Source organism: Phalacrocorax carbo, chromosome 1 (assembly GCF_963921805.1).
Source record: "Phalacrocorax carbo chromosome 1, bPhaCar2.1, whole genome shotgun sequence".
NCBI classification, from domain to species: Eukaryota; Metazoa; Chordata; class Aves; order Suliformes; family Phalacrocoracidae; genus Phalacrocorax; species Phalacrocorax carbo.
Window position 1 is genome coordinate 127,056,438 of NC_087513.1, and position 16,465 is coordinate 127,072,902.

The 16,465-nt window shown below is 40.1% G+C and overlaps 1 protein-coding gene across 12 annotated transcripts in view; it reads left to right on the forward strand.

The window, feature by feature from the left end:
• DMD (dystrophin) overlaps nt 1–16,465 on the forward strand; it is a 1,139,896-nt gene that overhangs the window by 1,061,343 nt on the left and 62,088 nt on the right. For all 12 annotated transcript variants that reach the window (XM_064473561.1, XM_064473589.1, XM_064473531.1 and 9 more), the window contains 2 exons: nt 10,729–10,803; nt 15,956–16,157. In XM_064473561.1, coding sequence (XP_064329631.1) covers nt 10,729–10,803; nt 15,956–16,157 — 277 coding nt within the window. The remainder of the gene's footprint in view (nt 1–10,728; nt 10,804–15,955; nt 16,158–16,465) is intronic.

Genomic DNA, 16,465 nt, shown 5'->3' on the forward strand with positions numbered 1-16,465 from the left:
AAATGGAGCATTCAGTGCAGGCTTATTTACCATGGTGAAAAATAGCTTGAATTATCTCCTGCTAAACTCTAGTTTAGCTGCTGAAAACAGTCTAATTATGCCGGCATAATCTATTTCAAGCTAACTCAGGTATCTCTATGGTGCTCTGCAGTTAACGGCATACCAAAAATCTTTTAGAAAGGTAATATGATAAAATGGAATGAAACAGTGTGAAGATTTTTCCCTTACAGTCTTAGCACTGTGGCAGCAATTTGTTTAAAAATTAACCAGAACACAGCTCTGTATGTCAAAAAGGGATAGAAGATCAGGCTAACCAAACACAAAAGCAGACGAGTATTGACTTGCCCTTTAATTATATCGTATTGCCCTGTTTGTGTCCTTTATATTTCTGCTCTTAGAGTGGTTTAAAAGATTCAGGACAAATAGTAATTGCACATGCAGGCATCCCTTTAATACAGGTGGATCTTCAAACAGTTGCCTGTTAATTGAACTGCACTCTGACTCCGCAGTTGTCTTTGATCCAGAGATTGCATGACATTTCTGATACTGTTATTGGTCAGACTTGAAGTCCTGTTGCAACTGCTTTTCTTCTGGTATTTCCCTGTTTCAGCTAGAGTACTCTTGAATATCAAGAAGTGAAGAGGTAATTATATATAAGGGAGAAAAGCATCCTGATGGGTTCAGGTCAACAGTTCGAAAGACGTATGACTGCTGAAGTCAGTTTGCATTTAGTTTAACTGAGTTTTATCACTATGAGTATCACTCAAATGTCAAGAGTTTAAGGTATCCTTATTTCTTACTGCATAAAGGAGGAACATGTTCAGGCAGATTTTGTTTCTTTTCCCTATACAATCCTGCTGTTTTCAGGAGCGAGGAATGTCCAAAAGGGCAGTCCTCTTTCTGGGTAGTTTTATTTCTTTTGGGATTGAGACCAACTGCTCATTACTATGGAAGCAATGCTGGTTTTAGCAAAGGATGCATAGTGTGTATTTTCATTAGTAAATTTAGGTGTTCATGTATGTGTACAAAACAGATTAGACAAGGTGATTCTTTGTGCACTGCCACATGGGGTGAAGCTTTGGTAAAAGTGCTACTGAATAACCTACCAATTTATTATATTTTATTTTTGAATTGGGTGTATTCATCATTGCCTCTCATTCAAATTATAATACAAGCATAACCCGTTTAGTCTTGAACAGAACCCTTGATGTATTTTCAGTACTTTGCTTTGCCTCAGGTCAAAACGGTAATAATGGGATGTTTGAAGTCTTTCAGACTGTTTAGTAATATTTTATCTGAGAAGATATTATTAAAGTCAATTTTGTATTGCATACTCATTAGATCCTATTATTTTTCCCCACATTAGGATCCAAATTTTGCTTCTCATTCATATGAAGAAGCTAGTAAAGAGCTCAATATGTATGCATCTTAAAAATCTGGTAGAAAACCTGAATTCTGCAATCCAGGTAAATGCAAAAAAGTGAGACCAAGCACATCAAGGCTGTCAAGAGTTTTCATTTCCATTTTCCAGCTCCTACACTTAGCCTGCAGGGACTAATTGCGCTATGTGATGTAGCTCTCTATACATGCCAGTACATCATACTTTGCTAGGGGATCCTTAAATCTAATATAAATTCTTACAAATTACTGAAAGCATAATTTTTTTTTAAGTGAATGAGAAAGATGCAGCCTGGCACAAGGTAACATTCCTCATCTGATTATGTCTTTGAGGCACAAGAGACACTTCTGTAAGAAGAAGGAGTAACGTTAGTTTTATTCTTCACATATCCAATTCACACACCTACAAATTTCTGCATTAAGTTTTGCTAAAATAGATGAGTTCCAAGTTTCAAACTTACTGGCTCAGCTTTTTGTCTTCAGAAGTTTGGGTTTATAAAAATGCTTCATTTATAAAAATTCTTGATTTAAAAAAATTCAGTTTAATTACTGGGGAGCATTATTTGGTACTAATGAAGGTAGGAACATGCTGCATACACTTTTGTATCTGATCAGATTGTCAGCTCAGGAAGACCTGTGTCCTGTGGTCCATAGGGACTGCATCAGAGAAAGCAGAAGGAACCTGTAGGAAGAAATTATAAAATAACCTGCCCACAAAGGGAGTATTCTCAAATTCTCTTTGAGCTCATTTGTTGAAACATGACCGTTTAGAAAGATGCTAGTAATAATAGTAAAATATTTGATTTGAAATTTAATATGTGTATCAGAAATTTCTAAGTGGCTGTTCTTAAAACGGAAGCTTTTCCTTTTAAGATATTCAAGTGCTTGCTCTGGGCTGCTCCTCTTTGTTACTTAAACAACATAGAAATTTTATCAGTTTTAATGAAGCATCTCTTCCTGACTCAAGTTGGGCAATTTTCACTCTTCATTCAAACTTACGGCTACTTAAAGGTACATAATGAACTGCCTATATTAAATTACTTCATTGTTGTTTAATGGTCAAGTGAAAGTGGCAACAGGTAGTTGCAACAGTGACCTTAGCTGTATCATTTAATGCATCTAGTAGATGTTGATATGGTTTGACTAGTTATATAAACCAAGAATGTAGGAAAAAAAACCCAAATGCTAGAACAGGAAAGTTAGTAAAAATCAGCGATGTGTGAGTCTCAAAGGTTCAGAGGCTGGCAGACATCTGCTGGTTTGTATTTACACTGTTATGAACCACGCCATTTTCTTCTAACTTCCCTCTGAAAGTCTTCAAAGTACCAAGAACCGCTCCAGCCGCTTTTCTTTCCAAAAGCAGTTCCCCTGCAGCAGATCTGCTTTTTTACACTGCTCTTTTACAGCCCCCTTACAGATTTCCTCATTGTTCATGGTGGCTCCAGGGCATCACTGAAATGAGAATTTGTGTTATTTCATTGTTCTGGAGAGTTCAAGGACCTTTGGGTGAGGGGAGAGACGGGAAGAGCAGGAATCAAAGTGGTCTGGGATTGCTTAATTTTTTTCAGATTATCTTCAGAGAGTGAACATTTAATGGCAGGCAGCTTAGCTCAGAATGATAGTATTTTGCCTGTGAGCTGAAAATTACTCTAACCTTTGCAGTGATGGCCCAGGAGAACTTTGCCTGCCATGCCATACTGTTAGTGTCCCCCTCCTCCAGACTTCCCAAGTAATGTCAGTGTGAGTCTCCTCAAGGTGCATTAGTGTCACTGTGAACAGTAATTGCAGTAGCAAGATGCAGTCAGGAATGTGCCCGTGAGCATCTGTTTATCTCTCCTAATTCACCAAGGCAAGACAAGAGGGTGAAAAAACCATCCTCGCCCTTGCAGACTGCAGTGCGCTAGTGACAACTTTCCATTTAATTTGGAGGGATGAGGGGACAGTTCTCTGTGGAGTACATGGAAGAAATGTCAGAGTTGCTTAACACAAGGCAGGAGAGCGCTGGAAGTTGCTTCTGAGCCTCCACCAGGCTTTTGGCAGCAGCTGCTGTGTTGATCTTGTGGCCGGCTGCTCTAGTGCAGCAATGTGAGCTTCCGTCTCTGAATGACCAAGGTGGATAAACTTTTATCATTTTTGGTTTGTGTATTTAGATTTGTCCTTCTGAAATGCTGCCTGAAGAGACTAAACTGCCCCTCTCTGCCTTAATAGTTTTTATTACAAACTACTAAATCGCATATTGGATATGAGGCTTTATTCATATTCAATGAATTGATTTCCATGTTTGTACTAGTAAGACGTGTGCCTATTGCACACATCGGTCGTTTGATTTCTACTGAAATCCGGTGAGACGATACATATGGTCTTTCTTTAAAGGTTGCTTATTCACTGATGTCCTTTTCACGCTAACTACAATCTGAATAATAAAACTTCTCATTTCAGGAAAAAGGCTTGGTTGGGTTCTGTCAACCTTAGATAGTAGTCAGGCCTAGAGTAGGTCACATTTCTAACCATATGTGATTGCATCCTGTGCAGGCATGCACCTAACAGACAATAAGCGTAACTATGGCAGAGAAGTAGAAGTTAACCTTGCATCCCTTGATGCAAGCCGTGAAGGGGGGTGTTACAGAGATAGCAAAGTAATGCTCTGTTATGGAACAGGTGACCAGTAGGGGAACATTTTGTTCAAGAGTATTCCCTCTTGGTTTGCAGACAGACACCTTTCATTAATATTTTTGAAGTTGTTTGCTATTTATTTATTTTACGATCTTCCATTACGACTACTTCTCATCTAGTGTACATGAAGGACTTTCTGACTGCAAAATCTACTCGCATGCCAACCCCATGATGGGGTGTAATGCGGGTGTACATCATATCCTTTCTTACACTTTCGGGTTTGCAGGCTGAAGAAAAGTCATTACATGCTAAAACTGAATTCCCAAAGGTCGTGTCGATAGGTCTGGTTATCTGGTTGCTGGCTCATGTGGTGGTGTTCATCCACTTGGTCTAGATGCAATCGGTAATGATTTGGTTCCCTGGGTACCTCCCACTTACTAATTTGCAGAGACACTCTCACCTTTTTTACTCAGTGGGACAGGTCTAGTACAGCGTGCCGTGTTGTTTCACGGAGAGTGGTTAAGCTGTATGTCTGTATGTATAATAACACTGTTTACTGTTAGTTATTTTCAGAGCAATGTAGATGATAATATTAATTATTGTTATAATAAAAGAGTCAATGGCTGAGACTCAGCTGATATTAAGCAGTGTTACTTGATTAATTTTTCTCCTTGTGCATTTGTCTCATTTGCATTTTTAAATTAGAATTCCTAAAGAGCTGATGTATGTCACTGTAGGGCATCATTAGAAGATTTATGTATGGGTTTTGGGCAGCAGGAAGAAACCCAGCATTCTTATCAGCTGGTCAGGGAGTTGCAGCTGTATTGAATCGGTGTGAGATGAAGCTTCTTGAAAAGTCAGACTGCTGTTAATGATGAAACATGAAAGCTTAGTGGCTGGTGGTGGAATTATGGTGTATTCAGGACTGTACAGTAAACAGTTTTTAACCTCGGTTAGGTAGGCATTGTCAGACAACACAGACATGTAATTCCCAAAACAGTTTATCCACTGTGTAGTGGAGTGGTGCAGTGTATTTATGAACAGCTATATGAGCATGCCACAAGCTATGGTTGTGTAAGGCTTTCAGGTTTTGAGGTAATCACTGTAGGTTCACATTTTTTTTTCCTTGCAAATAAGTGAGAGTAAGGAAAAAAAACCCAAAACCAAACCCCAAAAAGCAAACTCTGTACATATCATCAAATGAAGATGAGGGTTTGACCAAATGACATCTAATTTCTTTTGAAGAAGTTGTTAACTTGCCAATTTTTTCTCTTGAGATAGTTACCACTTGAAGCATGTAAGCTGCACCTTTCAGTTTGATGGTGTCCAGGCAGTGAGAAAATTGCTGTCCATAAAATCAAGTGAAATGCCTATGTTTTGTCCTCATTAATTAAAAAGGAATTACTATATTCACAATAATACAAACAATTAACCCTCTTTAACATAAAAAACAAGGTGGTTTCCAGGTAGAAGAGTCTTCCTGAGATGCCCCTAGATTACACTGTGTGTGTGAGAGACAATTATATGAACAGCCTTTGACAGGAGGTAGCCTGGCCCATCCCAGAGCTTTTAAACACTCTGAGATTAGTCTGTCGTAGAGGACAGGACCTTATCAAATGAAACACCCCAGTAATTCAGCACTCATAGCAGTGGGAGCAACTGGAGGTTTGTCTGTTTAAGAACCACCATGGAAAGCAGTTCAGTTGTAACACCTTCCTTAAAACCTGTTGCCTGTGTTATAGATGTGACTACTTAAGAATAAAGATAGATGCTCCTACATGCTGCATGCTAAACCTTGTTAGATATTTTCTTTTTAAACTTACTGTTCTTTAATTTTTTTATTGCTTCTGGTTACTTACCAACTCATTTCATGCAGTAAGACTCAAGAATATAAGGATCTGGTTTTCCTATTAAAATAATATTCATATCCCAATGTATAATCTGGAATTTAGCATGGCAGGATTTAAAAAAAAATCTATAACACCTTATTTATTGATACAGTGCCAGTAGTCAGAGTGACATTCCAGCAGGTGGTTTGAGTTCTTGTTATAAATCACTTACTACTTCTCAAATGAGTGTTTTTTTTAATACCTGATTATCTGCTGTCAAAAGGATCTGCCATGTATAATTACAGCTGTTTTTACAATTCTGTGGAAATACAACATTGAAAAATGTGTTGATGAGGTTGTCTTGGCTCTTTTGAGGAGGAACATAGCTACATTTTGAGATTTCTCTCAACTTGCAGAATTATGCAGAAAAGGTTAGAATTTAATTATCTGATCATCTTTCTAATATTTCTGATTTGAGTTCTTCCTATCAGCAGTCTGGGGTCCTCTACATTAAAGCTGCATATGTAATGAGAGCACTAGTTCTTGTTCAGTGTTATTCATATTAATATGAATGAATATAATATGAACATATTCATATGTTGGAGGCACATGATGGACATGGAGGAAATCACTTTTCTAGATTACCTTCTCCCAACTGCATTAGTTGCCATGAAGTGAAGGGAAGTGCCTGTCATATCTATAATGAAAAGAAAAAAGCAGTGAAGGGACATTTCCTAATTTCTGAAAGTCACTGATGTTTTAGCACTTTTAATTCCTTTCACTGTGGCAGTGGGAGGGCTGGGGAGCAGCTTAGGAAGATCACAGAGAGATCTTACTGCTGTGTTGGTGGGACTGGTTCCTTGCTGCGAAGGCACCAGCTGTAAGCACCTGCCCTGTTTATGGGTCTGCTGTAACATGATCTTAAATCTTCTTCCCTAGAAGCACTTTTACTCCCTTGCACAGAGAGGTCGTTAATGGCCGAGTGATGGGAGAGCCATGATTTCTCTTTGCTGTGGGATGTAAATGTGAGTGTCACCACATACTCCCATGTGATCTTTTCCTCAGTCTGTTCCTTTCCAGGGGTGAGGTGACCTCTTGCACTACACAGTTATTTCAGACCATAAACAGATTATGCCCTTGAACATTTACACTTTTTGATCAAAGCTTGAAAGTTACCTTTTGACTGAGGACTGGGAATATCATTAAACAACCTGCAAAAATCTTACATACTCTGAGAGCTTTTCAGCTCTCTGACCACCTCATTAGGATGGGGAGATGGTGCATAATTCCTAGGAGTGGGAGGAAGGGGCTGGAGGAAAGCATGTGTGGTATACTGAGCTCTCCGACCGCCTCAGAGATGATAAAAGCTTTAGAGGCAAGACTTAGCGGGCCCTGACTCTTTTATTGGGCTGTTTGGGAGCAGAGAAAGCATCAGTTTTTTTCCCTCAGGACCCAGGAAGGGAAAAAAACCACAGGGAAGGAGGAACCAGTGGTGATTCCATAGGCCCTCAGAAGATTGCTGCTGCTTGAGCCTCCTTCGTCCTCCTCCACAAGTTCCCAGCAGTAGCAGCTGGCTTGCGGCCAGGCAGTGCCTTATGCTGCCTCACTCAACGTCTCCTCCCTCGCTGTTAGTGGTGACGTTACCTCCAACACTCCTGAGCCCAGTGACCAAGTCTTGTTCCCTGACAGTCTTATGTTCTATGGTTCATTTAAATGGGGTCATATACCGGCAAGGGAAATAGTTTGGACCCAATTAGGAGGGGCCTGGGCTCCCCTTGTTGCTCTGCAGAGCAACTCATTTGTTCCAGCAGTAGCTCTGGGGGAAGAAAGACACCACTGGCAGTTTCATAGGAGTAGGTGGGGGGGAAAAGCTAAATCATTGAGATCCAGCAACCTCAAATGACTGTCACCACCTGGTAAGAGAGCCGTCCATCAGGAGCATGGAGGTGGTGGCATAATGAAGACGGGAGGTGAGCAGTTGATGGGACGACAGTCACTGGCCATAGGCTAATATTGATAACAGCAGCGAAGGTGGGAGTGGAGGCTTGCGATGGCTACACTTGGCCTCAGCACGTTGAGCCGAAAGCAGGCATTGCTGCAACTTTCCCAAAACCGGAGATAATGGCTCTGAAACTAGCTCCTGACACCGCCTGTTCATCATTTACACCAGGTGTTTCTTGGCAGCAGCATCATTAAGGTTGATAATAAATTCAGTGTGTTTTACATGTACAGGAAAATAGATGTAAACGACAGCATTTTCAGGATTAAGTGTCTTCATGGATTGTACCTTCTGCCCTGATCAAGGCCTGAAATATGCATATGTGTTTACTAATATTTCTAAAATGTAAGTAATAACTAGATAAGCTTTTTTCAGAATACTTGGGGAAAACTTAGGGAAGGCTTCTTCATTTTATCAAATGCTAGCTGTAATCTAGTATATATTCCTTTCCAGAATACAAGTGCAGATTTACCACAAGAGTACAAAATATAGCTGAAGTCACAGTGTGGTTGTGAGGGACTGCTTTATTAATTTCTCTTCAAAACAAATTAAGTTGCTTTACTTAAACTGCGCGCTGTATTCCACACCACATTAAGGCTTCTGGACCCGTCAGGATGATTGTGAGAGGGAGCTGGCAGGAACAATACACAGGAGAATTGCCCATTAGAAAGGTGCATGGAACTGTGCAAAGAAAAAGCAATCATATACAAAGCTGAAACTTTCCCTTCTGCTGTAAAATGTGCTTTAGAAATGTTCCACAGCTTTTATTAAGGTATAAAAAGCTACTGAACTATCAGACCTCAAATTACTCATTCAGAACAGCTTAATTAAAATTAATGTAATTAAGGCTATATTCCCTCTGCTACCTGTATGGCATTGTAAATGATGTTGGGATAGCTATACCCAAGCTACCACATTGCAAGCAGCTTTACAGCACCTCAACGCATATGCCAGCAAGGAGCTGTTTTGTATTTGCCCTGTTTTTCATCATATTATTTCTCTAAGATACTGCCAGGCTTAGAGGCAGCTTATTGGACTAAATGGAGTTTTGTTCTGAAGCAGTATATTTTTTTTTTTAATGTTCTTTTTGTATTTACATAGTAGTTTACATTTTCCAAATGCTTTCCCATCATAAACTCCTTAGGCCCCATGGGTTTCACCAGTAAATTAAATGCATTCAGGAGTGTTGCTGGGTGCTGAAACTAGCTGGCACAAACAGTCCGTTTTTGTGCTAGAAAACCCTTAAATTAGGTTGGGAATGGCCCCTAGACAGACACTAGGAGTGCCTGTGCCCAGGAATCAGCTGGGTAGGTGACAGGACCAAACACGTGCCAGCTGCAGTCTAGTTTTTCAGCGGCGGGGGTGGCTGCACTGTAGCACACGGGAGTACCCCCCACCACTCTTCAATTCCCCGTGCAGCTGCCCCATAGCAACCCCACGAGGAGCTGGCAATGCCACTTGGGAAGCAGCATCTCCTCGTGGACCTGGCCCCAAAACAACAACCTTGATGGCTCACCCAGATTCTCTTTGATGAAGGTGCCAGCTTGCAGCTGCAGACAGTTAGCTTAGGTATCCGATCTACTTGCCTAAACAAAAGTGCTTTGCCAGAGTTGCGCGCTCACTTCTGCATCCCGAGTTTGATTCTGAATAATGCAGGTGGTGGTGTATCTGCGCTGTAGTCTTGGTATACCAAATCCAGTTGTAAATTGCAAGTTAGTCGATGTACTGGTACTGATGGCAGGAATTCAGCCACAGTAGTTTCGGCCTCACTTTCAGTGAATTTTAATTCCTAGTTGTAAATGGGGTTTGCCCAAGGCCACCCTCAGCAAAGCCAGGGACAAGATTAGAATAAGTGCATCTTCATCAGTCTTGTTTCACGGAAGAGAAAGATGCAAATGCAGTTTCCTGGCCAGATTTGGTCCAAGACAGCCCCTCGTTTCTTTTCAGTTTTGTCTAATGTTCGCTTCTTAGAATACGGACCGGTTGCCGTGCCTTGCTGTGGAGTTAATCAGAACTTGGTGCTGAATAACATTCAAGTAGCCAGTACTGAGCCTCCCGAGTGCTGAGAGGCTTGTATAGGTTCTGGTGTGCTGTGACTGGTTTGGTGTGTGGCCCACCTCATCCCTGCAGTGTCCTGGGAGGTTTTTGCAAGCCATGGTTCAACTATTCAGTGGGCAGTTGTGCTCGTGTCCTTATTTTGTTAACTGCACGAGAAGGCTCTAGCAGAAATCGTGCCACACTGTTTTGTTCCTATCTGGGTGCTGTTCCCCGCTGTGCTGCCAGAGCCCAGTGGCTCCCTGCGCTTTCGGAGCTGAGAACCTGGGAACTCACCTGGCTGAGTGAGCTGGCTGCTCACCAGTGAGGCTTTACATCTCAGGGCATGGCTGGGATCTGCTTGGGTGGAAAGCACAGAAGTTTCATTGTTTTGGGTTGTTTTTTTTTAGCAGTAGCTGAGAGTTGCCTGCTTTTTCCTGGGCAGAGCTCTTCTCTTGAGGCTGCCTGAATGCAGCACTGGGCAGACAAAAAGGAGTTTCAGGTTCTTATCTCTCCCACAGTGCTTGCGGTGTGAAAGGCTGCAGTATTTTCAGACAACAGTACTGCAGTCACTGATGATGTCCTTTCAAGTGCTCTTTAAGTTCAGTGCCTTTGAACGAAAGGAAGTAACACTTCAGGACTTGCTGTTTTTCTTTTGGATAATTGATTATCAAGGTTTGAGGGCTTTTGCTCAGTGAAGTAGAGTTACTAACGTTTTTGGTTTTTTTTCTTTCCCTCCTCTGTTCTTTTAACCAATAAGTATAGTCTTCTAGTTAAACTTCATCACATCTTTGTGAGACTGGTTATTTCTAAGGTGTAAAACTGATCTTTTCTTTTAATATTTGCCCCCTGCAGCTGACCTGAACAACGTCAGGTTCTCGGCGTACAGAACTGCCATGAAACTCCGCAGGCTGCAGAAAGCCCTCTGCCGTAAGTATGTGCCTATGCCTCACCCGCTGCCAGGAAGACTTTATGACCAATGCACAAGTTTATTTGCAACTTTCAGAAGTAGAAAAACACCGCCACACTCCCCAGCTCCACCTGGTGCATGGAAATCTCTCACCTGAAGGGTCTTCTGCTGCCACAGGTTTGCACGTTCTTGACAAAACGGGAGTGCTGGATGGTGTACAGGTCTGTCCCTTGTAAGACAGAGCAGCAGGTCAGAAACAAAACTAATATCCCCTGCATATTTCTTACCTTTATAATCTTTAGCCTGGTATTTTCACTGTGCTCATTACTGGAGCCACGTCCTGTGTCAGCCCCAGCTTTACAGCTCAAGACCAAATGAACAGGATTGTAGTGTGTTGGGAACGGTGAGAGTTTGGGTGAAATAATCACTGCAGAGCTGGAGTTGCTAATGCTTTGTTAAGTTGGATCTTGAACCCTGAGGGGTTGTTGCCTTTAAACAAATCGTCACAGTAAAGATGTAGCTTCATTTTTCCCCAGGTTTTGGTTACGTGCACATGTCTCTCATCAGCTGTACATTAGTGATGTGCATGTTCTAACACTTTAATTCTCTCAGCTGGTGTATGGTATTCTACCTGTCACTAGAGTTACGTTTCCTCTTCAGCTTATTGTAACCTGACAGCAAAATAATTTGCTCATAGTTTTCTTGGTAGGCCAATCAGTTGCCAAAACAAGCAGGTTATTAAGCGGTACAATTTGGAGGATTATTAAAATATTTTAACATTCACTATTCGACATTCAATTACAGGGTTAAATTTCTGACACAGTTGCAAATGTCTCAACTGTTGATTTATCTCAAGTTCGGATTTGTGCTCACATGCTTTCTGGAACCGTGTCAAACCTCGGTATTTTTGAGCATGTTTGCTTTTAGGTTTATAAGCATGGGTGAATTCCACTAATGAACAGGCTTAATTTCTGAATTTATAAAAAAAATAGAAAAAAAGAACGAGGAAAGAAAGGAGAAAAATAATAAGTGAAAAGTCTTGTAACATAATGAAAGATTTCAGTGTGCATGGAGTGACAAAGAATGAATTATGCTGATCAGGAATACATCTTTTCATGGCACAGCACTCTTGCCACAGTCATTCTGGAAAGGTATTGTAAAGAAACTGGAGTGACATAAAGTAAAATGTATTCAAAATCAGTGCAGCACTGAAGTAAGCAACTAAAAGTTTTGGAATTACAGGTTCCTCTAGCTGGCAGCGCACAAGTGTAACTTGTAACAGGTTTTTTATGACTGCAAGTGCAAAACCTTGGGTCCAATTCTATCTGTGTTACCCTGACTCCTACCACTGAATAATTCTAGACTCATCTTGGACTTTACAGTGTGGAATTGTAATTATGCCCTGAAGTCAGTTCATCTCTTGAGGTTACACTTAGGTAGGTTTTCTGAGAATGGATGTTTTCAGAGACATACAGTGGCTCTTACACTGATTACTTTAGCACATTCTTCATACTTGTATCTAGGGAGAAGTATTTAAGGAATTTGGCTAGCAGTCTTTGTTCTTACAAATATTTTTGCTTGGAGACACCATCATTGTATTTGTGTATTCTATGATTTCAGTGTCGCCTGTGAACTCTGTTTATTTAGATTTTTTTTTTTTTTTTTAAAACCCAGCTTATTACAAAATTCTTTTTCTGCAGATTGGCACTGGAAGAAATAGAGCTCTGTGCTGGGTTTCAGGGCTCCTATGCATAGCCAAAAATCCTTAAATTCCACTTGCAGTAGGTGCTGCTTTTAGCTCTTACTTTTTATTTCAGTTTTTAAATTGCAGGAATTTAAATATATATTTATATATGTATATTCTTTTCTTCAAACGTCATAAAATCAGAGCAGTTTTGTCTACTGAAGAGCACTCTAAAGATGTGTGCACAATAGAAGACCCACAGAAATGAAGGTACAGCCTGTTTCTTAGCGGCAAGAATAGAAAAATTTTTAAAAATGAACTATTCTTAGACTTACTTCTCGCTTTGTAAATCAGCCCAATGAGTATTAAGGCACTAGGACGTTAAACTTAAAGAATATGCAGAATGGTAATCCTTAACAAATAAATGCTTGTATATTGTGTAACTTCAGAAGAATCTAGTGTGTGGCTCTATCATCGCAGCCTTCAAAATTACTGTGGGCATGCCAGGTGTAACTATTGCACCGTTTTTTTGAAACATATGGTTTCCTTTGATAATCACATCAAAGCATGTTGACTTTCTTGTTTTGCTACTTTTCAAAGATCTGATCTTCAAGTGCAAACCACATCTGAACATTGTGATGTCAGTAAAATGAGATGTATTCACAAACTTTTCTTGGAGATGCAGCAAAAGAAAAATACTCAAGAACTTGTTAGGGTGCTTTTTTCCTTCAATTTTATACAGACTAGATTAAATATATTTTTTTAATGTATCAGCCAACAGCGGCAGGTTATGGAGGAGATGATCCTGCATTCTGGGAACACCATTAATACTTTTTATCACCAGCCATATGTTGAGTTTTCCCCAGGTTCAGTATATGACCTCCACAGCATACTTTCTGCTGCCTGTTAATTGTCACTGCTGTCCTCCAGTGGGTTAGTTATTCCAGGTCGTCTTTTATACTTTTTGGGCAATCTGGCCACAGGTTGGTGTCTAGTTACAAACATCCTAACACTTTTTTGTCTTGCCTTAGAGGACAAAGAAATATATATATAGGTGACTTAGCGTCTAGCTTATTTTGAAATCTACTGCTCACACAGATTTTTGAGTCAGTTTTGGAATTTTAAATAGAAAAGAACAAAAGTGTGACAGAGAACCCACAAAAAGTACGAAGAATAAAGTGGTATGGTTTATTTCAATTAAAGCTTTGCAAATCACTGAATCGCAATGAATATACAGCTCTTCAATACATATCAGACTGGTGGGGCTTGTCTTTTGAAAGTCTGTCATTCATGTGACCTCCATATTTGCTTTCAGGAAAGAAATATGCAATTCCTCATTCTGGGAGAGGACCCACACACACTTCTTTAATCTTGGTGGGAAAGATGCAGGAGGAGCTTAACATGGCAAAGGCCAGAGCCTTTCATAAAGAGAAGTTTCCTAAAGCAGAACGTGGTGGCAAGCATGTGTTATTAACTTCAAGATAGGACAGGAGGTTGATGAAGAGCAGTGTGAAAGGCTTTTCAGAAATTGCTGCTTATTAGTGGGAAAAGCTTTCACAAAGCGGAATGACCTATGTTTAGCAGTAGCTGCATATATAATTAAGCTGCCACTCAGATGCCTGAGGGGTTCATTTAATTACGGTTGATTCATAGTCTCAAAGGAGCTGAGAGTTCAGCCTAAAGCTCGGAGTTAAAGGTGTTGTGAAGGCAGTGCTCTATTTCCAATTTGACTAATAAATTATTAGAAGAAAGGTGTCTTTCTGAGACTCTTAGGAATGGGTCTGATAAATATGCTTTTGTGGGATATAACACTGACCTTAGAATAGCTATGTTTTTATATGCTAGCAGGTTAAATATAACATTCCAAAAGATTTTCTTGTAATAAATATCTATATGCTAATGTGGAAAAAGTAAAATTCCAGTAAAACCCTGTACAAAACCACAGATTCAGAGTTAAATTTCTTTTTATAATAATGGGGATAGCATTCCAAGCTTTTCTTATTCACCTTAGCACTGGCTATGTCAGGCCCACAGGATGAAATTTTTTGAAGTGCTTAAGGGATTTAGTAGCAGAAGTCCCTATTGATTTCCAATGAAAAGTATACTCCTGAAATTCTTTTGGCAATTACAAAATCCCAGTTTACTCTCCATGCAGCATTACCAAGCAGCCCCATGTGCAGCTAAAGTATTTTTCATCTCCACTAGGACATCAAAGGGTCAGCTTCATCCCTGATAAAATAGGATACTCAGGTGTGAATTTAGCAAATGTGCCCTTAAGATGGATGAAGTTCTTAAAAAAAATCCTGTATGGGCGTTTAGCCTCTGCACATTATTTTGGCATTACTGAGAGATGTTGCTTATCAGGACTCAATAAAACAGATTTTTATTCCAGTGAGAGAAAAAAATGGTCTTGTAGTTGGGTCAGTTCATTTCCCCGTTTTGTGATTAATTTTCTGGGTGATTTTGGGCAGTTTGCTTTGGGCCAGATCCTGCTCCTTCGAGTCATGTTGAATCAGGCTGCTTCCTTGGTGACTGCTCATGGTATGAGCAGAACTAACAGCATCTAGGCTTTAGTATTCCCATTGCTCACACCCTGGAAATTCACTGCAAAGAATCACAAAGGTTTTCCCTGTGGCAGCAGGAAGATCTGCGTCAATCATCTAATTTTTCTGATTTCTTTCGTTCTTATTCCTGTTCTACTTTGCAAGTTCTGTTTTGCCTTGGACATCTGAATTTCAGAATGCCACTGACTTAAATTGGAATGAACGCCGAGTTTTAAATGTCTGTGACAAAAAACTGTGTTCTGTGTTGACTGAATAAGTTTAAATGTGTCTTACTCCTTGAAGTCATAGAGGTCTTTATAAATGTAAATGCTCTACAGAATTAAAAATGGATAAATTTCATTAATAAATACTGAAATAGGCCATTTAATGTTTCTGGAACCTTCTTACCTTCTTTTCCCTGCTCTCACCAGCGGAAAAGTAACAGAGAGGTTAATCCCAGTTCACTTGTGATTTGTTTGCATGTTCCTTGTGGAGTTTGGTTCAGTTAAGATTGCTCGACTTCTGTAAGAAACGAACGGCACGTCTCAGGAAAGCTGATTACATGTACTATGTTTAGAGCACATTTGGTGAATGCAGTAATCAAATATTAGCTGATCTGTAGGAACATAAAACATGAAATACGTAATTTTTACTTACATGGTAATTTCTGTGTAATATGTCCACAGGATCCAATGGCATAGTAGGTACTTCACAGCTAAAAATGAAACAGATTTCACTTTTATAAACACTGCTTTCTAAGACCACAGCTGAATAAACAGTGCACCTGTAGGAATCTTGAAACTAGTCTTGCACGTGACTTTCAGAGGACATTAAACGTCCTCTGGCCAGGCACGTAAGCCAAGGAAATTGTTCTATTTACTTTTTGCGTATGGGTAATAACAGCCAATATTTCTTTTGAGTCTTTATTGTGGTTTATTTTAACAGTGGATCTCCTGAGTCTGTCTGCTGCATGTGATGCCTTGGACCAGCACAACCTCAAACAAAATGACCAGCCGATGGATATTCTGCAGATCATTAACTGCTTGACCACTATTTACGATCGACTGGAACAAGAGCACAATAACCTGGTCAATGTTCCTCTCTGTGTGGACATGTGCCTCAACTGGCTCCTGAATGTCTATGACACGTATGTATGGATGCTGTGAATACGGGGTGCTCAGGAGCTTTCCCAACAGCACGAGGGGAAGGGGAAAGGGGTAACAAGCCGTCTGCCTCGTTATAAAATATATATATTCATATATATATATATATATATCTGTTTTAGACTTGAAACTGAAAAAAACAGCAGTTGAAGTGAAAGTTTAATGGTTTAATGTTTGCATTTAGCTGAATAAGTACAGCTCTTGGTTAGGCTTACCAATCCTAGCTTTATTAAGTTAAGCAACGAGAGGGCTGGAAAACAGAACTTCTTTAACAGATTTGTATGTTCAGAGC